General features: G+C 45.7%; 3 protein-coding genes across 12 annotated transcripts in view; 2 read left to right on the top strand and 1 right to left on the bottom strand.

Moving 5' to 3' along the window:
• Positions 1–2,537, top strand: part of GNAZ (G protein subunit alpha z) — a 40,636-nt gene extending 38,099 nt beyond the window's left edge. For both annotated transcript variants that reach the window (XM_035098244.3, XM_035098245.3), the window contains exon 3: positions 353–2,537. In XM_035098244.3, the coding sequence (XP_034954135.1) occupies positions 353–697 (345 nt within the window). In that variant the 3' untranslated portion in view covers positions 698–2,537. The remainder of the gene's footprint in view (positions 1–352) is intronic.
• The window catches only part of RSPH14 (radial spoke head 14 homolog), a 63,768-nt gene extending 49,540 nt beyond the window's left edge, over positions 1–14,228 (bottom strand). Inside the window, exons 1-4 of one of the 4 annotated variants that reach the window (XM_088659440.1) lie at positions 14,113–14,228; positions 9,712–9,941; positions 7,446–7,548; positions 7,182–7,300 (exon numbers count right to left, since the gene is read on the bottom strand). In XM_088659440.1, coding sequence (XP_088515566.1) covers positions 7,182–7,300; positions 7,446–7,548; positions 9,712–9,913 — 424 coding nt within the window. In that variant the 5' untranslated portion in view covers positions 9,914–9,941; positions 14,113–14,228. Of the gene's footprint in view, positions 1–7,181; positions 7,301–7,445; positions 7,549–9,711; positions 9,942–10,206; positions 10,353–10,410; positions 10,612–14,112 lie in introns of those variants that run through there. The other 3 variants (XM_088659438.1, XM_088659439.1, XM_088659441.1) reach the window with 3 other exon arrangements.
• RAB36 (RAB36, member RAS oncogene family) lies at positions 11,010–24,949 on the top strand. Of its 6 annotated transcripts, XM_088659442.1 has the most exons (12): positions 11,262–11,410; positions 13,951–13,994; positions 14,454–14,541; positions 15,369–15,460; positions 15,932–15,997; positions 17,276–17,377; positions 18,090–18,154; positions 18,523–18,574; positions 20,407–20,488; positions 21,626–21,716; positions 22,256–22,375; positions 23,896–24,949. In XM_088659442.1, the coding sequence occupies exons 3-12, from the start codon at positions 14,473–14,475 to the stop codon at positions 23,958–23,960; spliced, it is 804 nt and encodes a 267-aa protein (XP_088515568.1). In that variant the 5' UTR covers positions 11,262–11,410; positions 13,951–13,994; positions 14,454–14,472; the 3' UTR covers positions 23,961–24,949. The 6 variants fall into 6 exon arrangements, 5 of the variants coding, with proteins under 5 accessions (XP_088515570.1, XP_034954956.1, XP_088515569.1 ...); XM_035099065.3 differs by lacking the exon at positions 13,951–13,994 and having other exon boundaries at positions 11,019–11,410; XR_015947425.1 differs by lacking the exon at positions 13,951–13,994 and having other exon boundaries at positions 11,182–11,410; positions 22,256–22,703; positions 23,489–24,949.

Raw genomic sequence — 24,949 nt, 5'->3', positions numbered from 1 at the left:
TTGTTTGGTTCCTCTACCAGAACGAGAGAGAAAGAGATCTGCTGTTTCCAAGTTTAAATTAGCCAGTGTTTACAAAGCCTGGCACTCTCCTGACATTTTGGACCTCAACTCCCATCAGCTCCAGACACCACAGCCATGTTGGGTGGAGCTGATGGAAGCTTTAATCCAACAATAGCAGTAGACTACTGAAGGCTGGTACAAGCTAACACTTCTTTAAAAGAAAATCCATCTTTGGGGCAGCTTGGGTGAGAAGCACCTTAAGACTTTATTCACTGAGAAGGCTATGGCTGTTGAGGTTCCTGTGTAATTTTGTGTGCGATTCTCTTGCTGATGCTTCTGTCCTTTCCCACAGAGTCGGATGGCTGAGAGCCTTCGCCTTTTTGACTCCATTTGCAACAACAACTGGTTTATCAACACCTCCCTCATCCTCTTCCTGAACAAGAAGGATCTGCTGGCCGAAAAAATTCGCCGCATCCCTCTGACAGTCTGCTTTCCGGAGTACAAAGGCCAAAACACTTACGAGGAGGCAGCTGTCTACATCCAGCGTCAGTTTGAGGACTTGAATCGCAACAAGGAGACCAAGGAGATATATTCACATTTCACTTGCGCCACTGACACCAGTAATATCCAGTTTGTGTTTGATGCGGTGACAGACGTCATCATTCAGAACAACCTCAAGTATATTGGTCTTTGCTGAGGATCTGTGCAGATGAATCTGGTTTCTTAAGGTGATGTGAAACAGGCAAGCCACAGCTGCTTGCCACAGTGGAAACAATGGCGCAGTGCTTGGAAGACCCAGTCATAGAAGGGAGAAATCTGATGTATGTTCACAGATCCCTTCAACTGCCCACACACCTTTTTGCAAAAACAATGTCTTGGAGTGTGCAAACCTCCCACCAAATGGCGAGGTTCTGAACTGTATGGAAGTGTTTTCACTACTATCACATCATCCACTGGCTCATTCTGTCTGTTTCATTCCCACCCACCCCCAACGAGATAGCAGAGCTTTCCATGTTCTGTGTATAATGAGACAGATTGTTGTCCTTATTGTCCTAGAAACCATCATACTGTTGGAATGATGCAGAGCTGGTGAGTTGGGGAGAGGGCTGTGTTGCAACTCCCAACCCCCCAAGAGGAAAGAGACCAGAGGCTAGAGAACAGGCATATCTGAGGAAAGGGTTCCTTTAACCTACAGTCTGGTACTTGACCTGTAGATCATGTACACATGGATCAAGCGTGCACAGGCACCTAACTTGCAGCAAGTACAAAGTACATACTAGATACACACATTGTCTTTGCATCATGGTTTATCATGAATAATCTATCTGTGGAAGGAACTGATAGTGCAGAATCATCCCTGTGAGTCCCTGCCACCCTGACCAGTATAGCCCCTTCTGCTGTTCACAACTTCAACATGTGTGCAAAAAATAAGAAATGAATGGAAATGTTAAGTAATGACAAGGCCAAATTGTGGTCAGTGTTTCTTCTACCAGTGAGGAGTTTTATACATCAAAAGTCTTCTTTTACATCTTTTTTTGCCAAATCTTTGTGCTCTTTCACAAAAACTCTAAAAGTTAAATTAAGTGGTTGAGTGTTGTTGGTTTTTTTAAAATACAGATATATGAAGGTATACATTTTTTAAAAAATTATTGTTTTGTGTCTGGATTTTGAGTGTGCCAACGGACAATCCTGTTCCATTGCTCCAAAGAAATTCTGACAAGTATGGCAACATTTGCAGCAGCCTTTCTAAACACAGGAGCCAATGAAACTGTGTACAATATAGCCTTTTAAGTCGTTTTGTTTTGTTTTGGGAGGGGGTTTTATTTTTTAAAAATGTGCTGTAATTATTAGGTGAACAGATGAGTGATATGAACAATACTTAAATGTCTTGATATTTAAATTTACAAAACTTAGTGGAATTTAAGGAATGGAAGTGATGCATTCCTTGGCTCCCTTTCATCCTGTATGCCAATAATACTGGATGGCATATTACTCTAGCAAATTTACAGCTAAGTTTGAATGCCTGAGAAGCTGTGTGTGAATTTACTGGATAATCTCACATGGATCCTGGGGCCAGTGCCCAGGCGGTTCCTTCTTCTCCCCCTTGTCCCTTGCAAAAGACTTCTTACAGACTTCAGTGTAAGCTAAGTGTGTAAATATACATTCAAGAATCGTAAAGCACATAAATGCACACACATACACACACTTGCTGTTACACTTACACTCACATACACACATACACACACACACATACACACACAATCTCCTTCTGCCTCCCTCCGTTCCCCAGCTGTATGAAGATTAGTGAGAATTCTCAGCCAAGGGCTCTAAGAAAAACCTAAAGAGAAAACAGTGAATGATAACAAAAGTTACAGGCTGTCCACTTTTAAGAAAATAAATCTGAATGATCTTAACTGATCTATGGCGTGTGTATGTAATGTTTGTAGATCTTGTGATTCTAGATTCCACACAGCTGGGTTCTTGCGTCATTTGCTGCAAGTATGCGTTCTTCTGACATTAAAAACCTGTTTAGTTCTTATTGTTTACGAGATGCGATAAAGCCAGTACAGCTACTGAATAGGAAATGGGGGACAATTCTGTTCAGAAAAGCTGAAACAGCTAGAGGTTAAAGGGTGTGAATAGTACTTTTTGGCAGAAGGGGATTCTCCTGCCGCTTAGCCTCAAGAGAAGGGGCACTTCTCATGAACACCTATTGCTACAACCATCTTTAAAGGAAGAGTGACATTTCTCATGATTGCTGGTGCCAGTGGGAGCCAATGCTTGTGAATCCTGTTGAATGTAAGGGACCAATTGCTGAGTAGGTATCAATTTGAGGAGAGTAGCAATACGACAAAATGAGTTATGGTGCTTTGGAAGAGGTGTCCTTTTACTCTGAAGTAAAAGGCTTCAGAGGTGAGTGGAAGTGCCTTTGTCTGCTCTCTTCTCCTGGAACTGCAATCTATGGATTTTTGTCATTATTTTAAAATGAAGCGCTGAGCTTGTACCTACATGCCCCTTGATAAATTTGGGCGGTGGGGGGGGGGGAGGACAGGAGCAGAAAAGAGGAGAGAGAAAGAGCACTTGAAACAGGATTGTGAAATATCCAAGTTCAGTTTCTACTAAAGGAAATTAGCAGACAAGTTCTAGCTGAATTCATGATGTTTGTTTTCAATAAAAGGAGACTACCAGTGGATGTCAGCAGTGACTGCCGGGAAGGAAAAGATCAGTCCAAACCACATCTCTAATAAGAGTAGAAGCTCTGGCACAATTTGTTATAGGAAGAAGACTTTATAATGTTGCTCTTCAGTGGCGGCTTAGAGCAGAAGACCATGGCAGATTATCCTGGGAGGCAGCAAGGGTTCTCCCCACGCCGCCCCCGGTACAAATATCAGTAGCAGATGGATGAGAACTTGCTGATCTGCCTGAATCCTAATGCTTTATTATTGAATCACCTTTCATGGGCAAAAGCTTCCTTCCTGAGATGTGTGAAGTAGATAGTGAATGAAGAATCTACGGAGAAGGGCTATTGCTGCTTGAAGCTCATGCCAAAATGAACCACGTAGGAGTAGGGACTGATTGAAACCACTGAGGTGAGTACTGTTATAAAGGACTGTATATTTGGCCTCTAAGGTTACAGCACTTTGGCGGGTGGGTATTCTTTGAGCCATATTAAAAATCTCAGACACTCCAAAGCCAATTTTCAAGCACACCAGGAGATAATTTAAACCATGGAATGATGTTTAAAATGCTGTGGTAGACAAATTGGGAGTGAATCCGACCTTTTTGCAACAGGGAATATCTGCAGTCCTGCATCTTTGGGAAAGTTCAGGCAAGACTGGATGATGGAAACCATAGCCATGTCCAACCCACTTACCATAATTAAGGATGAGTTTTATTGAAGGCATCAGGAGTATGCTTAAGAGAGACTGTAGCACTGCTTTCATACACAGATGAAGCAGCACAGCTTCATGTAGCAATTTCTCATTTATTACATCCTTCCTTTCTGCCTCAGTTACAGGCACAAATGGTCACTTGTGTCATAAATCAATAAAGACAATTATCCTCTCTATTTCCAAAGCTCAATAGCAAATGCAGATCCTCATGCAGCCAAAATGGCACCATGGAGCATAAGACTCTCAGGGTCATGAGTGTGAGCCCCACATTGGGTGAAATATTTCTGCATTGTAGCGGGTTGGACTAGACGATTCTCGTGGTCCCTTCCAACTCTACAATTCCGTGATTCAAGACACATGTGAGGAGGCAACAGCAAGCTGGGTGGGGGTACCCCAACCAGGCTTTACAAAAAGTGCAAAAAGAATTTTGGGAAATCCCCTACGCAACTCAATGAGGAGGACTGAACATGGTGGCTGGCTGGCTGGCTGGAAGAGTGGACAGCAGCACTCCAGACAGCAACATTTTGTTGCAGGATCCCCCCTTTTTTTTTTAAAAAAAAAAGAGACAGTAGAGAGTATAATACTGGTATATATCAGCCAATTAAATATCCAGCGTCACAGGGCTGAGGAACATGGCAGCACATTCAAACATCTAGGCATGGCAACAGAGCAAACCCCAATGTGTATTCCCACCACCAACCAAACTTCAGACAGTCTTGGGATGCACACCAAGGCCTCAAGTCATTGGAGCTGGTCCTTTAGGTATTCCTGTCCCTACCCTGTTTAGTACAAGGCAGATAAATTCAGCACTTGTGGTTTGCATTTCATATTCTCTAGCAGTCTTATATCAATGAATCCAATGAAAACACTGCTAGGTGTTAATCTTATACAATGTGCCTCCTCTTGTTAACAAGCTGCTCAGCCTTACCGTTGTTTTAAATAAGCCCTTTAGCCCCTTGAAACTTAAAGCTTAACTCTGGATGTGGCTGTGCAAGGTAAGGGGTAATGCCAGTGTGACACAGGAAATGAACAACTGGGGTTGGGGGATTGTGTATCTTTATGAACAGGAGGAGGGGAACTAACCCTCTTTGTGACATGCAGATAGCCTGCAACTTATGCAGGAGTTATGTCCTGGGGATCTCGCCTAAAGCCAAAATCACATATAGTTAAAACACATTGGGTTAAACAGAGAGCGGGATCACAGAAGTCTTTTTTTCTCGGACATCCCTCCTCCTCCTGCCCCCCCTTTTGCCATGTGTATAAAGCTGAATGTGCACAAGTTAAATGTGCATAAGTTGTGGGCTTACTGTATAAACAAATGCTTGACTTTATACCTGGTTCCTTTTTGCATATGGATAATCATAAAACCTCTATTGAGCCATCTGCAATGCCTGGAGGCAGTCAGGTTGGGCATCCATAGTAGTGACCAGAAGAGGAATGACTGCTGGGATGAGCGCAGAGAGAAGAAACACAATGGTGCATCTGCAGCAGCACAACCAGATGCTACCCCAGCTGCAGCAAAACATGTATCTCTCATATTGGTCTCTACAGCCATAGCAGGCGCTGCAACCTTCCAACAGTTTGACTTCACCCCCCCAAAGGTGCACTCCTCCATTGTCTCCCGAGACTTAGACGAATGCCAACAACAACTCGGAACAAAGCACCATTCTGAAAGGCGCGGTCTCTACTGGCTATGTCACCATCAGCCACTGACATTAGCAAAGGGTTAGGACCCCCCTGCCTGGGGTCTGCACACACAACTCTGCTAATAACCCTGAGCTTTTTTTCAGTTTGGGATGTGCAAATACTTTTCCACTGCACTGGCAATCTCCTGGTAGGAGGGGCAAGTCTCTCTCTCACACACGCACACCACACAGAGCTGGTAAACATCTTTGATACTTTTTCTGTCTTTAATTCAGGCTTGTAATTAGTCACTTGCCTGGTTGCCGGTAGCAAGAAAAAAATTCCCCCTAGGCGACAGAGTAGGGAAGCTATTGCCAATCAGAAGAGGGAGGTGGGCTTGCTTTCATTTTGTAGCTCACTGAGTGTTCACTAGCAACAAGGAACCAGATCACATGCTGAATGAACTAGAAGTGTGAATCATTCTTTATGCAGAAGCTTAGAAGAGCAATGTGTGATGTTCTGGCACCACCAAGAGACAACTGAACTTTACTACTAAATTAGATGCATTTCTTACATAGTGCCGTTAGTCTCTACCTGACTCTTTACACAGTGGCAAAAGCAAAAAGCCTTCCCTGCCCTGAAGAACATCTGACCTATATTGAAATCCCACTGCAGGGCTGGGAGGGACTTGGGAACCATGAGAGGGAGGGAGGGAGGATGAAGTAACAAGTGATAATATGGACAGGCAGCAATAAACAAATAAAATGGATCACAGACAATAGGGCTGCTGGGTTTTTTTTAAATCTGTTACTGTATAGCCTTACATAGTACTTATACAACAAACTTGTAAACATAAGCCAGTATTATACAGTTGAGAGGCTAAAGCTGAGCACTTTGTCTAAAGACCACAGTGTGGACCTGATAATTCTAGTTGATCTCATCTTAAGTTACATACTACATCGGCTCAGCAAAGGCAAGGATGGTTCCTTTCACTCAAAGAATTTTAAGAGAAAGAAACAGACGCAAAATTGTTTCTAACCTGAAGTTCATTGCACACTCAAAATGTTCTCCAGCACCACCAAATCACAAAACCACAGGCCCATAGGGTATTTCTAAGCTACACATACATAGAACACTTTGAATGGCAAGGCTTTTGTCAAATTATCATGGGGCAGCTGAAAATAAGACCCATGCCCCCAGACCCCCTCAAAGAACCAAGATTCCCCAGAGAAAAGGAAATTGCCACTAAATGAGTTGAAGCAGCCTGCTCAATAGCTGTGGGAGGAGAAGTGACCCAGTTTGCCACCCTCTCCCCCAAACCTTCCTTCAGACCATGGGGGGAATCCAAGAAAAGGTGGGGGGAAGCTGCCCCCCTAAATCAAGTAAATAAATAAAAATAACTAACAGCTCAGTTCTGTCCCCCTAACATAAAGCCTGCTTCCCCAACATAAATCCTGGTTATGCTTCAGGCATTCTCAATCCACGCCACATAGCGTGTGGGCCACATACACAGACAACGGCTACAGAATAGTTACCTCTAGTTGAGTCAAGCAAGAAAGCCAGGTCACAAGACGCAAGGTGGTTAGGTGAAATCCTTTACTGGATTATGAGCAGAGCAGTTGAGCAGTCAGCGTTGTAAATCTTATGAAATTTAATCCACCTTACCTAGAGGCAATTCTGACACGAGTTTCAGTGCGTAATGCATATTCCACCGGCAGATGTCAACAGGATCATCCAAAAGCTGTGCCAGAGCTGGGATGACTCCATTTTCTATGAAGCCAGTCCTACATTCAGAAAATGTATTGGTAAGAAGTGGTTTGTATAAGCACAATATTAAACTCCCCTTTTTGAACCTGGGAAAATAAGGTTTCAGAACAGGAGAAAATCCCTACTCTAAAACGCTTGCATTAAACTTCAGCAAATACCTACCTGCCAACAGAATGCGTTGCCATAATATAAAGAACCTCTGTTGTTTTCCGCCGCACAGTGCTGTCTTCATCTAAAAGCAACGTCTTCAAATTATCTAGAAATCCTGAAAGACACAATTTTTAATTTTATTTAGCACCACCCTTCAACAGACATCTAGGGCAAAGTTATAATACAGTACAGTACATTCATTAAACCACCACAATAGAAAAAAAGAACACAGAAGGCAGTGATAGAATTAAAAACAGCCACCAAGTAGCACGAAAGCAGTTGCCTCTGACTATATATTGGTAATTTAGAGTGCCCAATGGGCAAATAATATTCACAACATGTGTATGGTTCTGTTCCTTTATTTCTGTTTTTGTTCTATTAGCTATTGTTATTTTGATCTTTGTGACAATGATGAAGATAAAAACATTTGCAACCTTTATAAAAATGATCTCCAGGTAAATGAAGTTTGGACACACACATTTTCCTTAACCGTGTGCAAAATAAATATTGAAGTGGGCTGCCTGCTCATGTGCTCTGGAACAGTTTCCTGGGATGCCTTCTGGAATACTTTGGTATCTACTATCATTACAATGTCTTTTAGGTCCTATGATTTATGTAAGCTTTCCTTTTCAGCTCAAAAGGTTTTTCAAAAGAACATTAAACACTGCTTTGCTGGATCTGACCAAAGGTCCACCCAGTCCAATGTAGCACTTCACGCATTGGGCAGGATCTGCCATCTGGTACTGCTAGAAACAGACTGCCTCTAAATTTCGACATCCTGTGCATTAATTGCACTTTCCATGTGTTCATCCTGAACCTACTTTTTGCAGCAGTATGGTACACATACATACCATACCATACATACTAGCACAAAGGATGCAGAGACAAATAACATTTTGCTGGTACGGTATTTACCCACAGTAGGATGTCTCTGTAGCTTTGTGATATCCTACTGGAAATGTAGGTATTCTCAACTCAGTCCCTTGTTCCATGGACTGAATTAAATAAGGGGAAAGCAAACACCCACCCTTGCAAATAAATAAATGATCCAACCCCAAACAACTGCTGCACCTTTTTCCTTTTCAAGAAAACCGTTTTATGGGCTGATCTGAATGACTACTAAACCAAGTTTGGAAAGATCCAGCGGTTTGCTGACCAACCCTAGTGCACTGTGACAATGTGCTGCTAGCTTTGCAGTAAGGCAGGTGGTCCCCAGCATGTGCCTGCAGAGGTCTGTCCTGTCCCCCACAGGTTCTGCCCCTCCACATTGCTGCCATTCACCCTTCTGAAATTAGGCATGGGAGAAGCATTCTACCTACTGTAGCCAATAAAATAGGCTAAAGTGTGGGCTTGGTTGCATGACAATTTAGCCAGTTTGCAAATGTACCCATAGACCCAAAGAGATTGGTGATCAAGCCTGTATGTTAGGGCCATTGTGTAATCCCTCCCCACCTCCACAGAAGCATGTATCATGAACTGCCCTGTGGGAGGGAAGGAGGCAGATGAAGAAGCCACCCAGGCCTGCTATACTTTGACTATCCCAGCATTCTGACCTCTAATAGGGCCATTTTTATCACCCAGTGCCCTTGGGGGAAGGATCCTGATGGCTTTGTACATGTTGACATTGTGGATTGTTTAACCCCCACCCCCAAAGTTGAATGTTACTTGTACTCCGCCTTGGAAGGGCTTGTATCCTGAAAGGTGGGATATAGATAAGAGTAAGGTAAAGGGACCCCTGACCGTTAGGTCCAGTCGCGAACAACTCTGGGGTTGCGGCGCTCATCTCGCTTTATTGGTTGAGGGAGCCAGCGTACAGCTTCCGGGTCATGTGGCCAGCATGACTAAGCCACTTCTGGGGAACTAGAGCAGCGCACAGAAACGCCGTTTACCTTCCCGCTGGAGCGGTACCTATTTATCTACTTGCACTTTGATGTACTTTCGAACTGCTAGGTTGGCAGGAGCAGGGACCGAGCAACAGGAGCTCACCCCGTTGCAGGGATTCGAACCGCCGGCCTTCTGATCGGCAAACCCTAGGCTCTGTGGTTTAACCCACAGCGCCACTCATGTGTGTGTACTACCAAATAAATAGCCAACAAGGTGCAATCAGTAGAGCATGAGGCTTTGGATCTCCGGGTTGCGGGTTCAAGCTCCAAATTGGGCAAAAGATTCCTGCATTGCAAGGGATTGGACTAGATGACCCTGGTGGTTCCTTTCCAACTCTACAATTCTATGATTCTCATGTTCAGTCCACCAGGGAGGCAAAAGTGGCATCTCTTACCGAGTCTAATGGCTTCGTAGACATTCTCTGGGTCGTGCACCAAATCACACAGGGCCATCAGCGCCCGCTGCCGGGTCAGCAGGTCGGGGTCTTCCAGCTCCTCGTTCAGTTTTGGGAGACCCCTTCTGCCATAGGCAATGGGGGCTTTCGTGGGGTCGATATCAGGGGGCAGTTTGGAGGAGATACGGGGCAGGAGCGCCATCCCAAGTTCCTTCTGTACCACAGCAGTCCTAAAAAGGGGAAGGGAAAAAAGCTGCAAGGGCAAAGGCAGGGAAAGCAAGAGCAGCAGTTATAAGTGTCTTTGCTTCAATTCCAAGACACACGCACCAACAGGACACGTGTCTTTTTTGGGGGTGGGGTGGGGGGACGGACACCTGTTGCAACTGAAAGAGAAGCACGAATGAAAAACGTGGGAATTCTTGTTTAAAAATGTAAAAAATAGTAATAATAATTTAACATAGAAATGAACGATAGCAACTGGGGAAAATATATTACTTGGTGCACACACGCAATATAGAAATGACAGAGGGGGGAACAGATAAACCCAGTTTAGCAAAGCGAGATGAAACGCCAGCTCCGCAAGCGGCCGATTCGCCTCCCTGCCTAGGCCTCTGGTTGCTAAGCGACCGCGACGCCCTCGCTTCCTACGTCCAGATCTGTGAATACGAAGCTACGCACGCGGGAAAAAGTCCTCTACACGAGGAGTCGCCGGAGTCCGACTGAGCGCAAATGTCGTAATCCCCGCAAGTGGCGGCTGGGCAGGATGTGGCGTGGTGGGGAGGCCAGGCGAGAGAGAAAGAGAGGGAGGGAGGAAGAGAGATGGTGGCCCTCAAATGCCAGCCTCTGCAGCCCGCGCTGCCCCTGCGGGAAACCCAGACAGCTTCCTCCCAACTGGCGCCTACCAGATTCTTTGGACTACAATTCCCATCAGCCCCAGCAAGCACTGCGGCGTTCTCACCAGCCTTGTGCTCGCTGAGGCTGATGGGAGTTGTAGTACAAAGTACTGCAGGGCGCCAGGTTGAGGAAATGCTGAACGCTCTTAATTGGTTGCGTTGCATCTATTGTTTCTTCCAAGGAGCTCAAGGTGGTGTACATGGTGCTCCTTGTTTTGTTTCCAACGAAATATGGATGTTGCAAACATTTGTCCGGATATAAACCAGAGCCATTGTGGTGTAACGGTTAGGGTTTGGGGCGAAGACCTAGGAGAGATCAGGGTTCGAATCCCCCACTCAGCCATGAAGCTCACTGGCTGACCCTGGGCGCCAGTCACCGTCTCTCAGCCTTAACCTACCTCACAGGGTTGTTGTGAGGATGAAATGGGAAGTTGGACAACCATGTAAACCACCTTGAGCTCCCTGGATGAAAAGCTGGGTTATAAACGGAAGGAATAAAAACAACAATAATTTTATTAATGCTGGTGATTCAGTTCGTTCTTTCCCCCCTTTAATAAAAGCTGTCCAGCTTTATACTAGCAGCAGGAGGCGTTGCTCAGCTGAGCATGCCGTCAACATCTGACATTCATTAACCAGGTTTTCTCCCTTCTCAGAGTTACAGTTGCTGGGTTTTTAAGGTTCGCCAGTCTAGATCTCTCAGGTGGTTGGTTTCTCTGCAATTTAACTCCACCTTCTGAGAGGGAGGCGCTCTGGTTTCTATGGTGATGCGGCAGCCCCTTTCCAGACCTGGAAGCAGCTCTCGCATGGTGAGTCGTTTTTCCTCTCACTCTTTGCCAATATTGCCCCTTTTTTGTAAATGCCGGGGGGGGGGCAGGGGGAAGCTCCTGGTCTGCTGGGCAGGTGGTGGTGGTGGTGGGGTAGGATCAGCCCCCCACCCCCACCGCCTTGCTTTTTGCAAATTATCCAAAGGCCAGCTTAAAGCAAGTGATTCTGCAAGCTGTTCATGGCCACCTTGCAGCTTCAGACTGGCTGAACTAGGGTGATTTCCCTCCCTACCATCCACATAAGGCTTAAATGGCTCCCCCTCCTCTTTTACCTGTTTGTAACAGAAATGCAAAACCCACATAGAGGAGATTGTACATTAGCTTTCTCCACCATGCTCTTTCTGACATTCACAAATGAACCCCCACACCTGGAAAAGAAAGCTAGAGAGAGGGGGGGGAGAGAGAGACTTTACACTGGCTGTCCACTTTTGGGGCCAGCGATCCAAGTGGTCCTACACAACCACACACCCCTTGCCGCCCTTGCCAACTTGGTGCCCTCCAAGTGTTTTATTTATTTGTTTGTTTATGCCACACCATATAAAGGTAAAGAAGGTAAAGGACCCCTGGACAGTTAAGTCCAGTCAAACTTCATTATGGGCTACGGCACTCATCTCATTTCAGGCCGAGGGAGCTGGCGTTTTCCCACAGATAGCTTTCTGGGTCATGTGGCCAGCATGACTAAACCATTTCTTTTTTTGGTTTTTTCTTTTAACAAAGTAGTACGGTAATAATAAATAAAAATAAAAATGTGCACCCCACCCCCCGAGACCATTCCATTGTAACTATCCAACCTCCCAAAATTTCAACACCTCTTGCAATGGTTTGACCCCTTTCTGTACAAATTCTACAAATACCTTCCACATCTCCTTAAAATAATTTCTCCTGTATATTCCTAGTCTTACTTACCTTAATAGCACATGTTATCATTAATTGCTATGTCCCACACCTCTTTATGCAATTCTTCCATTTTATATTCTCCTTGTCCCTTCCACTTCCTAGCTATAACAACTCATGCAGGTGTCAGTAAATTTGTGAACAAGTCCTTCATAGCCTGCGAACCTTCCACCCCCTCGTAAATCGATAATAATTCTACCTCTGGACCCAGTGATTTTTGTTACCTCCTTAAACATCCTTTGGCAAAAATTTTGTACATATTTACATCCCGACCACATGTGAACATAAGTCCCAGGACTAAACCACTTCTGGCGCAATGGGATACCGTGACGAGTGCCAGAGTGCACAGAAACACTGGTTGGCAGCAACTTCAAGCAAGGAGTGTGTCTCACCACTACCAAGAGATAGAATCATAGAATCATAGAGTTGGAAGACACCACAAGGGCCATCCAGTCCAACCCCCTGCCAAGCAGGAAACACAATCAAAGCATTCTTGACATATGCCTGTCAAGCCTCTGCTTAAAGACCTCCAAAGAAGGAGACTCCACCACACTCCTTGGTAGCAAATTCCACTGCCGAACAGCTCTTACTGTCAGGAAGTTCTTCCTAATGTTTAGGTGGAATCTTCTTTCTTGAAGTTTGAATCCATTGCTCCGTGTCCGCTTCTCTGGAGCAGCAGAAAACAATCTTTCTCCCTCCTCCATATGACATCCTTTCATATATTTGAACATGGCTATCATATCACCCCTTAACCTTCTCTTCTCCAGGCTAAACATACCCAGCTCCCTAAGCCGTTCCTCATAAGGCATCGTTTCCAGGCCTTTGACCATTTTGGTTGCCCTCTTCTGGACACGTTCCAGCTTGTCAGTAGTGGGGATTGAACCTGGGACTAACTGCATGCAAAGCACATGTTCTGCCACTGAGCTATGAAGCCTTCCGCATATTCATAGAATCATAGAACTATAGAGTTGCAAGAGACCATGAGGGTCATCACATCCAACCCCTTGCAATGCAGGAATCCATTGCCTAACATGGGGCACGAACCCACAACCCTGAGATTAAGAGTCTTGTGCTCTCCCAACTGAGTTATTCAGCTCCCCTCATCCACAAACCTTGGTCATGCTGGCTGTGGCTGATGGGAGTTCATCAACATCTGAATATTCCCCAGCCCTAGTGTATGGCTTTTCCTGAAGTGCCAAGGGAGAGCCGTCAGGCCCTGACACTCGGTTCCCTCCAATGTGGTGCCCTTCAGATGCTTTGGAACATGACTCCTGTAGGCTGAAGAACTCCTGTTCTTCTCCTTAAGAGGTTTGCAAAACATAGCTGTTCTGGAAAAGACTTTTGGCTGAATGCTCTTGGGTTAGTTTTGGTGTCATGCTGCTATGCCCAGACTTCGTTCCTGGTGTTGGTTTCTAATCCTAATATTTTACGACTGCCGGTGGGGTGGTTGTTTTTTTAGGAATGGTGGGCGTGACATAGGCTTTTAAATATTGTATGACATTTTCTGCCTTGTTAGCCTCCTAAATTCATTTTGGAAATCAGACGGATCATAAGTTTTAAATTAACATTATGACAGATGGGGGACTCGCATAATGTTGGATGGTTTGCTAACTGAAGTTGTTTTCCAGCTGAGCCTCTGGAGTGGCACGAGGCGGCCGGGGAGATGGTTAAAGTGAGTTAAAATATAATCCAAATGGGTAAAGGCATGTTCATTGTGAAATGAGGCCCTAGCAAAGGGAGTCCCCCTGTGCCCTCTCTCTGCGCCATTGTAAGCTCAGAATGCCACTCACCTCTACTATGGCAACATCCTGGCGACATTCTTTATCCATGAAAGGCCTTGCTGTTTTATTATTCAGGAAAATGCCATGCTCACCAGCCAACAGGCTGCTAACTTCCTTAGCTTGCAGTCAAACATGGAACTACTAGTCAGGGAAAAACAGACACACCAAGAAGTTTTTAGTACAATCCAGACTGGGAAATTACAGAATTGGACAGATTCATGGAGGACAAGGCTATCCTTGGCTACCAACAACTACTTTTGTCAGGACTGAAAAAAGGCAAGCGTTAAGTGCTGGTGTTGCGTTTTGCTGTTGGCAAGTCCCCAATATTGTTTTCTGCTTTGTATTGTCAGCACCCGCTGAATTTGGGCAATGAAGGCCAACTTCCTGCATGTGACGCCACCTGTGAGCAGAGACAGAACCATCTCCCACTTCCCCAAGGTAGGCAAACTGTCCCCTTGTGTCCGCTGGGCTCATCCCCTGACAGCCTGAGGCAGTGGTTTTCAACCAGTGTGCCGTGGCACCCTGGCGTGACTTGAATGGTGGCCAGGAGTGCCACAGACAGCACCAGCCTCTGCCCCTTTTTCCTCCCCTCCCTCCTCTGATGCCCTCTCGCGTTTCCGCCTCCCAAAGGCTTGCATGGCCGTTTGTTACAGCAGCAGCCCTGGCTACAAGCTCCCCAGGCAAATAGTGCCTCTGGGGCTGGCCGGGGGGTGGGGGTGCCCTGTGGGGCAGTGTGAGGAGGCACCTCTTTTGGGGCAGGGGGGCCAGGAAGCTCAGAGACCAAGAGCAGCAGCAGTGGCTGCCCAGAGGACTCCTAAGGAGAGGGGAGAGGAGAGGAGGCTGAGGGAACGGAAGATGTTTGAAAAGCTGGAGGTGCCGGCTCTGCATGCAAGGGGTGATGTAACTGGGCTCCTGAGCCCCACAGGGGTCCGGCAGAAAGAATGTAGCTGGTCAAGGGAGCAGTGGACCTGAAAATGTTGAAAACCTCTGGCCTGAGGCGTTCCTTAAAACAGAACCTATCATACATTTTGCCTTGGGCCTTGCAAAGCTGTCCTAGAGGACTGGCTAGGTCAGGCATAGGCAACCTTGGCTCTCCAGATGTTTTTGAACTACAACCCCCATGATCCCTGACCACTGGCCCTGTTGGCTAGGGATCATGGGAGTTGTAGTTCCAAAACATCTGGAGAGCCAAGGTTGCCTATGCCTGGGCTAGGTGAACTCCTGGCCCAGTTGATCTCATGCTCCTGCTTCCTGTGTGTCTGCAGTGGTACACACCTGAGGCCTGCCTGCAGCTCAAAGATCACTTCCACGCCCAGGTGAGGAGTGCCTGTCGGCGACAGAACACAGGCGCTGTTGGGTGAGTCTGCATCAAGGAGAAATGAAGCTTTGTGCCGTAAGGAGAGTTTCGGTCACAGGCAATGTTTCCTTATGTATTTTGGGATTGACCTGTAATCTTAAGAATATACGTTTTGCAACGTTTCAAAATTGCTGGGGTGTCAAATGCCTATATAAGCTTAAAATCTAAAAAAATATGAAATCTGTTGACAATTTAGAAGGGACATTGCAGCACAAATAAGATCTCAAGAGCCTGAAGAAAGGTTCACACAAGCACTTATCTCAGGGATCTGGGGTATTGTATAATTTATTCAGATTATTGTAGAATAATTATTATTTAAGCATTTTTGTGTGTTTTACTCTGCACTATTTGTATCTCATATATGTGCTCTTTGTAATATTTTTATTGGTCCAAACAAGTATTAATCTGATATGGTTCTTCCATTTCAATGACACTGTGCAATGTGAAAAAACAACAACATGTGTGTTTCAGGCTAAAAATATCAAAAGTGGTTGTGGTGGGAGACCTCTATGTTGGAAAAACAAGCCTCATCAACAGGTACAAATCTGTTTTGACACGTAGTTTTCGTGGTGTTTGTCAAAGACTGTCCAAAGTTCCAGCCTCAAAGTGCAACCGCTGACCTCAGTTTATAAGTCTTTTCTGGCTGACCAGTTTGCGTCGTAGCTTCCACCTGCTTGAAGCAGTGCTTGCGAAGCGCTCCTTAAGGATGGTACCAAGCAGAGGAGACACCCCAGGTTACAGTTACAGTGGTGCCTCGCTAGACGAATTTAATTCGTTCCACAGGTCTTTTCTCATAACGAAAAATTCGTCTAGCGAATCCCATGGGAATGCATTGAATTTTTTTTGAATTTTTTTTTTGCCCATAGGAACGCATTAATAGAATTTCAATGCATTCCTATGGGAAACCGCGATTCGCTAGACGAATTTTTCGTAAAACGCATTCGTCTAGCGAGGCAACCTCCGCTAGAAAAAACCTTTGGTTAAGCGGAAATTTCGTTAAGCAGGGCATTTGTTAAGCGAGGCACCACTGTATGCATCTCCTCCTGACCCATGCCTACGAACACAGCCACCAGTCTCTGTTTTTGAGTTCCTCCTGCTCAGAACTTGGAAAGGCTCTTAGATGCATTGTTTAACCACACAGCTTCCTCTCACATACAATGGTTACTCGGGTTTTCTCAGACAGTTTATTTAGTACAAGAGAGCGAGCCTTTTCTGTGGTGGCTCCCCAATTGTGGGATGCTCTTCCCAGAGAGGCTCACCTGGCGCCATCATTACATGTCTTTAGGCACCAGGCAAAAACATTCCTCTTTACCCAGGCCTAGGGCTATCAAATAATCTATGGCCTGTGAAAGTGTGGGGGAGAGGACTGTTATTATGATGACTATTGGCTGATAGTCAGTATGCTTTTTATAATGTTTTTATCCTTGATGTTCTGTAATGTGTGTTTAATGTTGTTCACCACCCTGGGATCTTTTGATAAAGGGTGGTATATAAATTGAATAAGTAGTAGTAGTAGTAGTAGTAGTAGTATTTAAGAAATATTCCACTATGTGAAAACTTTTGATTTAAGGCAGGGGTATCCAACATGTCTTCTTCCCTCTCCTTTTTTTCATTGCTCTTTCTTTCAAACATCCTACTGTCAGCATTCCCACACCCTTATTTATTTTATTTATTTCCTGCCCTTCACCTTAGCAGGTTACAGAATTAAAGCACAATATTAAAAACAATCTAAAGCAGGCAATAATAATAATAATAATAACAACAACAGCAACAACAATAACAATAAGGTGGGTACTACCCATTTTTCCCTTGCAGGTTTTGTAAAGATGTTTTTGACCGGGATTACAAGGCAACCATTGGAGTGGATTTTGAAATTGAGCGTTTTGAGATAGCTGGAGTTCCATATAATCTTCAGATGTAAGTTGGAAATGAACACGCTGCTCACCATACGTGTGGGATGTTTTAACAGAGCCAGCCAGAATCAAAGAGCCGTAGAACCATAGAGTTGGAAGGAACACAAAGGGTCATCTAGATCAGTGTTTCCCAGCCTTGTGCCTCCAGATGTTTTGAGACTACAACTCCCATCATCCCTAGCTAGCAAGACCAGTGGTCAGGAATGATGGGAGTTGTAGTCCCAAAACATCTGGAGGCACAAGGTTGGGAAACACTGATCTAGATCAACCCCCTGCAATGCAGGAACCTCAGCTAAAGCATCCATGACAGATGCCCATTCAACCTCCGTTTTAAAAACTCCAGTGAAGTTTTTAAAAGTCCGTTCCACTGTTGAACAGCTCTTACTGTCAGCTTTCATTCTGGGGACCAATAAAGGCCAAGCTGCTGCTATTCATTTTGAGAAACAGACTTTTTACTGGTTGTAAAGGGGCAGGGGGATCTGTGGGGGTCTTTTAGCTGTTGGCTGGGCTCCAACTCTCCCCAGCAGCCAGCAAGGCCAGTGGCCAGGACGGAAGTGTGATTAAAAAGGAAAAAAAGGCATCTTCCAGATGGCATTGTCTCAGGCATCACAATCTTCTTCAGCTTGTACCCCAAAGCCACTTGCTTTATCCCTGGGCTTGCTCAGGCCCTCGCTCACCACGACTGATCAAACCTCCCTTATTCCACTCTTGCCCAGATGGGATACAGCCGGCCAGGAGAAGTTCAAGTGCATTGCATCTGCCTACTACAGAGGAGCAGAAGGTGAGTCAAAAGCTTTTTGCTTCCTTGCTAGCAGGGCAAAAGCTGACACTTGGGGGCTGCAGACATTCTCCCATTTGCTCTGCCTCCAGGGCATTGCCGCCGCTGGTTTGGGGAGCCGTGTAGACATGCCTTCGCCCCAATCCCTAGCTATCCTGTCATTTCTGATGAAATACTGCATTTTGAAGCATTCCCCCCCCCCCAAAAAAATCTGGCTTTGAGGAAAAGAACAACTCGGTTGCATTTTAAGCCAACCCTTTGTCCCCGGCCTCTTTCCTTCTGCATGTCTGCTGAGTCAGAACTAAAACTACTCCTTTCTCCCGTCTTCTGGACCTAGAATGTCTCCTAATCATCTCTTGGTTTCGTTGCAGTGATTATAACAGTCTTTGATTTGGCCGACATCCAGACTTTGGATCACACCAAGTAAGTCCTTGCCATTCTTTCTTGCAAAAACTTTCCCGAGGACTGGGGGGATTAGAGAGGCTTAAGCAGGGTGGGCCTGTCAGTGGGCGTGAGCAGGAAGGAGGAGGATAGGGAGAAACCCAAAATGAGTTGGCTCTGGTTCCACTTCCTGTTCAGTCTCTCTGCCTTCTGCCCTTGCCAGTCCCTTCCCACCGCCACTGGCCGCTGGTTTCCCACCCCGATAAGTAGAGAGGGTTGGTATTGAGGTTTCAGTCGCACTTGCTGAAAGAATGAGGTTCTTATTAGCTCATTGCCTTGTGACACAGAAATCACTGCTCTTCATGTGAAATGGGTGGCAGAGTGTTTCCCTGTGCGCTCTCTCTCTCTCCTTGCTGCTGTCTTGTTTCTGTTTAGCCTTTGACATATTCCCTGGAGGTGTTTATATTTTCCTGGTGTTGGCACCATTTATCTGTCCCACGGGGGGTCTCCCTGCCTGGCTTCCCTCCAGGGTTTTCGGTCTGCACTTGGTAAGGATGGCTGAGTTGCTCACCCACTTTAGTGGGCCAGACACGAGGCATCGCTCCAAGGGGACTGGCAGAGGAAGAGATATTGTTTTTTTCTCAAGAGGAAAGAACATATGGTGTGTGTTCCTCTTTCTCTGGTTTCCATTTCCTCTCCCCTCTGCCCCTTCCTCCTGTTCTCATCATGCTAATCCCCAGTTCCTCTCATTACTGCTTTCCTTCAATGGATCACTTTCTGTACAGTACTTTCATATACCACACAATCACACCCAAGATCAGGGGGTCTGTTTCAGGATGAATGAAATCGGCCAACATGTGGCTGGTGGACAATGGAGCGTATGTCACGGGAGTTTGCTCAGGGTGGGGGAATTGTGCGGGAGATGAGGCTGGCCTCCCCCAACCATATCCCCTTCACATGTTTTGGACTACAACTCCGATCAGCCTCAGCTAGCACAGCCAAGGGTCTGATGGGAGTTGTAGTCCAAAGGCCAACCTAGGCTCTTGCTCACCTGTTTATTCAAGGACCAATCCTAACACGGAGAACAATATCAGGTGGTCAGTTACGAGCAAGCAATGCTGGCTTCCCACTTGAGAAATGGCTGATAAATCCTTCTATCTAGCATGTCAATATCATAAGTTGCTTATTTATTCATCTTTTCAGCTCTGAAAAGAGTATTAAAACTGCCATGTGCAGTTGGCCCAAAGGACTGCTGATGAGAGCAGAACTTTGTGGGGCTCCCCACCTCCATCAACATTGTATTTCTTCCTCTTCTGGCTAATGGAGGCTTCGCATGCACCATTCCTTTAAAACACATTTAATGCCCATTCTCCTTCCTCACAAAATTCTGGAAACTGTAGTTTGTTTAAGGCAGTGATGGCCCTCCAGCTGTTTTTGGACTACAACTCCCATCATCCCTAGCTAACAGGACCAGTTGTCAGGGATTATGGGAATTGTAGTCCCAAAACAGCCAAAGGGCCAAGTTTGGCCATCACTGGTTTAAGGGTACAGTACTGTGAATTGTAGCTCTGTGAGGGGTAAACTATGGTTCCCAGGATTCTGTGTATGCAGCTCCCATTCCCTCCAGAACACTCCACACTGGGCTGATCCCTTGTCATTTTTCATCCTACGCAAACTGCCTTGTGCAGCATCAGCATCTTGTCATTTATACCCTACCCATCTGGCTGTGTTGCCACAGCCACATCTGGACAGCTTCCAGTACATATAAAAGCATAATAAAACATCAAACATTAAAAGCATTTACATGAAACTAAGCCATCTTGTGCATTCTAAATCCTTCAGACATTTTCTCTGTCCTCCTCCTCATTTTTCAGGCAGTGGCTGGAGGATGCATTGAGGGAGAATGAACCAGGCTCCAGCTTCATCTTTCTCGTTGGAACAAAAAAAGATTTAGTGGTAAGTGCATTGCAGATAAAGATATTTATCAATGTGAAATCAAAAGTTAAAGCAAACAAACAAGAAAAAAATATAGTTAAAATTACAAAATGTAGGAGAAGGACATAGTTTGTATTTTCCAAATAACAGAGAGCAGATACCATAGAAAAATTAAATCAGCAGAACACAACCATAAATGCTATTTTTTCCCCTTTGGGGTTCAACTGTAAGGGCAAGTTCATGTGTTACATTTTCCATACACTGTGAAGTAAGAATATAATAATTGCCCAGGTAGAAGGAAGCAAAATTTTCTTTTCCTGTACAGGTTCTTATCTTATGTATCCAACCACGTATGGTCAGCTGCTCTTAAGTGCCAGCAGGCAGAGCTTAAAAGGTGGCACAGTCTTTTACAGCTTGTTTGGCAGACTAATTCTTCAATGCATTGGTCTAATTCAGCCTTTGTCAACCTGGTGCCCTCCAAATGTTTTGGACGGCAGCTTCCATCAGCCCCACAAAGCCCACATGGCTGGACGATGCTGAGGCTGGTGGAAGTTGCCAACCAAAACATCTGGAGGGCACCTGGTTAGCGAGAGAGAGATGGGGACAGGAATCCAATGTGGTTCACTTCTAAATGCAAATCTCATCTCATTCACACTTCCTTTAAAAAAAATTGAAGGAAAACTCAGCTTTTATCTTTAGAAATTTGCCCTTCTCCAAATGTTCCTATACAGTTCACCAGCCCCCCCCCCCCAAAAGTGTATAAAAAGGCATAGTGGAAATGACTTGTAAGCATCTGTGTTTATCAGGCGAAACTGTATACAGGGAAAATGTGCCCTAAAACACTTAAGAATTTTTGCAAGGACAAGCTAATGTGGAAATGCAACAAACTGAATTGAGTGGGGCATGGGGGGCTGAAAAGGTGAGGGAAGTTGGAATTGACAGACTTGCCCATACCTAGTTGGGAAAAGCTGGTCTAATCTCTTTCCAAAGCAAACTCATGGCCACATTTTGCAGAAGCAAATCCCTCTCTGTTCTTAAGAAGGAAAAACCGCTGTTAGGTAGGTCATATTTGTGTTTTGGGGGTGAGGAGGAAGTTTACCCATTTGCAGTGCAATATAGAGATCGCTGTTCCTTGGTTGTGGTACCTTTCTTTTTCAGTCCGACGCTGCCTGTGAGCGGACGGAACAGGACGCCATCCACCTGGCCAATGAAATGCAGGCAGAATATTGGTCCGTTTCAGCCAAGACAGGTGAGTTGAGCCTATTGAAGTGTTTGGGAGTGCCAGTGCTGCAGGGCTGACGGGGTGGGCATGCCAGCTGGTCTCCTTCAAGGAGTCAAGCTGCCAGCTTGCCCAGGGACTTAAGTGGGACAGTGTCTTTCATAGTGATGCTCTGCTTGGGTGCAGAGTTTGATCCTTGTGAAATGCGCCCTTCTGCTCTGGAACTCCACACAGCCTCATGTCAAGATGCCAAAGCTAGTCCCTTGAGCGCCCCCCCAAAAAAATTTGGGAGGGTTGGGTGAGTAGGGATGTTGGAAGAGACAGGAGCCATTCTTTTGTTTATAGCAGCTGCCTATAGTACCACCCTGTATTTAAAACGGGAGTGGCCAACCCATGACCCTCTGGATTTTGATGGACTACAACTCCCATCACCCCTAGCTAGCAAGACCAGTGGTCAGGGATGATGGGAACTGTAGTCCAAAAACAGCTGGAGACCCAAGTTTGGGAAACACTGCCCCACAAAAGGGTATAGCTTCCCCTCCACCTCCCCAACCTCTTTATTTCACCAGGGGAAAACGTCAAGGGTTTTTTTTCTCGAGTTGCTGCATTGGCCTTTGAAAAATCGATGCTGATGGAGCTGGAGAAGAGCAACAGCCGAATGGCCCAAATTGGTGCGGGAAACCTCATCAGTAGGTTGAACTGAATTGTCTTTGTTTCATTAAAAACAAAACATTTTCAAGGGATGAGGATAAGTGGTGGGGCCAGATAGCTTTTCCTTCTGCTTAGAAAAGTCTTTGCTGGTCGGTTGCTCTCCAACCGTTTTGGGCTACGACTCCCATCTGCGCCAGAATCGCAGGACCACTTGGGGACTTCAGCAGGCCTGAAAGTGCAGTAGCAAAATGACTGACTGACCAGGGTTCCACTTAGGACTTGCTTTTAAAACTGGTTGCACTGGTTTCTGTTCTGTTCCCAGGCCCAATTCAAGATGTTCACATTCATCTTCAAAGTATGAAATAGGTCAGTGATGGGCAACCTTTTGAGCTTGGTGTGTCAAAATTCGCCAAAAAACCGAGCATAACTCGGGTGGTGTGTCACTTCGAGAAAAAAACCATAATTTTGTGATATTTATAGTTTAAATAACAAAAATGTATAATTGTAATATATAACTGTATTTAATAAACCCAAAACTAATTATTTAACCCAGGCATCCCCAAACTTTGGCCCTCCAGATGTTTTGGACTACAATTCCCATCTTCCCCAACCACTGGTCCTGTTAGCTAGAGATCATGGGAGTTGTAGGCCAAAACATCTGGAGGGCCACAGTTTGGGGATGCCTGATTTAACCAAACCAAGACAAAAAACCCTTATTTATCACAAAGTGCCCAGAGTTGTTGAGCTTGTTGGGGGGGAGCTGCTGACCAAAGTTTTGGAGGTTTTTTTTGGGGTGTGTGCAAAAGTTCCTTTGCTTTTTTGGGGGGGGGGGGAAGAGAACAGAAATAAATGACGAATAATACCTTCGCTGGAACTAACACGCAGCACCAACATAGTCTGCCAAAGCCCCCCAAAAGCAGCACAGAATGGGTTAAAAACCAATCTGGCTACCAGCAACAACAACAAAAAAGGATCCGGGTTTTAACAGCGGAGACAAGCTCTAGCGGAGACAAGCTGTAGGAGGAGCGGGAGAACAAATGGGGGGAACCAACAACAACAGAGCGAATGGGTCGATGGGGCGCGTGCCAGCAGTGAGGGCTCTGCGTGTCACGTCTGACACGCGTGTCATAGGTTCGCCATCACTGAAATAGGTTATAGGTGGTCTTTCTGGTATCTGGGGGCCTCCTTTCCTACTTCTCTGTGTTCTGTGATGTGGCACACCTTCCCTTGGGTAAACTGATTCTATCTTAAGTGGTATATAATCTTCTTATGAATAAATAATACAAATGCATATAGCAGCCCCTCTCCTCCACGGTGCTCATGTTGACTAGGACTGATAGGACCTGCAGTCCCAAACCTCTGGAGGGCACCAGGTTGGGGAAGGGAGGCCAGTAGGACTCCAGCCTTCATGCCGACAAGCACAGGAAGCTTGCCTGCCCATCTTGCACCGTGCAAATGTTTATGAAGTCTAGGATGAACAGAAATGCTTGTTAACCGTTTCTGGAAAGTGATGTTCCGAAAGGATTGATTTGGCCATTTCTTTGTTCCCTTGTTGCAGAAATAGAAGGGGACTCGCCGGAGACTTTGGAAGCCAACCCACAAGCCAGCCCAAGTTGTTGCTAGTAGCCAGCTGTGGGTTATAACAAGTTCCTGGCATCTTGGAGGATTCCCCAAGTAGCACTTCAGGAAAGCAGCTGAATCTTTGAACCAGCAGCAGGAAGGCGGGGGGGCAGGGAAGCAGCGGTGCAGCCCCCCCCCCCGGCCAAAGCCCACTTCGCTTTGATCTGCCGTCAGGGGAACGGACAGCCTCTCTCCTCTGTTTGGAAAAATTCTATTTTCTGAGCTCACGTTATGGGAAATGATCTGCCTTTTCCAGGAGGGTGTGTTTGTTATCAGCACAATCTGTCTTTCTCTTTCTCTTTCTCTCTTTCCCTCTCCAGGAAACCCTTCCTGTTCCAAACTTGCAAAGCCTGTTTCTGTGGAAACGGCAGACCTTGGGAGTGGAGAGCACACGATGGACCTGCCCTGTGAGAGAGGCTGCAGATGTGAAGGAAGCTCAGATTTGGTGTCTCTCTGTGAATTCGGTTAGACCTGGCGCCCTCCAGGTGTTGGGGGCTAAAACTCCTTCTAGCCCAGCTAGGGAGCAAGTCGGTCTTCCCTAGATGCCTTGGACCTCTGACTGTGGCTGGAGGGAAAATGTAGTCCCAAAACAGCCTCTACCAGCTGGTGCTCCTGAGAGTTGTAGTCCTGGCAGCTTTGCATCCTTCTCAAGTTGAATTTCTCTAGTTCGTGATCACTGTGGTTAATTGTAGTGCTGACTTAATCACGGTTAAGAGCAGCAGGAGGAATCTGTAGAATCTGAGGGGTGAGGGAATGAAGGAAGAAAAAGCACATAGTCCTGTGGTCCTTCTCAGATGGTGGTTAAGGAATGAGCATCATCATTCCATCTTAGCCAGTATTGGATGGTAGGTTGCCTCCTGAGTCCTCTGCATTGCTCCGAGGTGTGGAATGATCCCACTTCTCTAACTGCCTTAGATATTAGCAGCTGCAGTTGTATAAAACTGGTCTTTATTTTCATGTCAGTTGTGGAATTAAACATGCTTTCTGATGTC

Source organism: Zootoca vivipara, chromosome 16 (genome assembly GCF_965207765.1).
Source record: "Zootoca vivipara chromosome 16, rZooViv2.hap1.1, whole genome shotgun sequence".
In the NCBI taxonomy this organism is placed as follows: Eukaryota; Metazoa; Chordata; class Lepidosauria; order Squamata; family Lacertidae; genus Zootoca; species Zootoca vivipara.
The sequence above is the reverse complement of the archived record's forward strand: the minus strand, read 5'-3'. Positions and strand labels throughout refer to the sequence as shown.

What these genes read in the sequence shown, in the direction of transcription:
- RAB36 (XM_035099065.3), top strand. Translation starts at nt 14,473, where the DNA reads ATGAAGGCCAACTTCCTGCATGTGACGCCACCTGTGAGCAGAGACAGA. An exon ending in CTACTACAGAGGAGCAGAAG is followed by an intron (nt 18,155 to 18,522) that starts GTGAGTCAAAAG and finishes GTTTCGTTGCAG; the next exon opens with TGATTATAACAGTCTTTGAT. An exon ending in GTCCGTTTCAGCCAAGACAG is followed by an intron (nt 21,717 to 22,255) that starts GTGAGTTGAGCC and finishes TTATTTCACCAG; the next exon opens with GGGAAAACGTCAAGGGTTTT.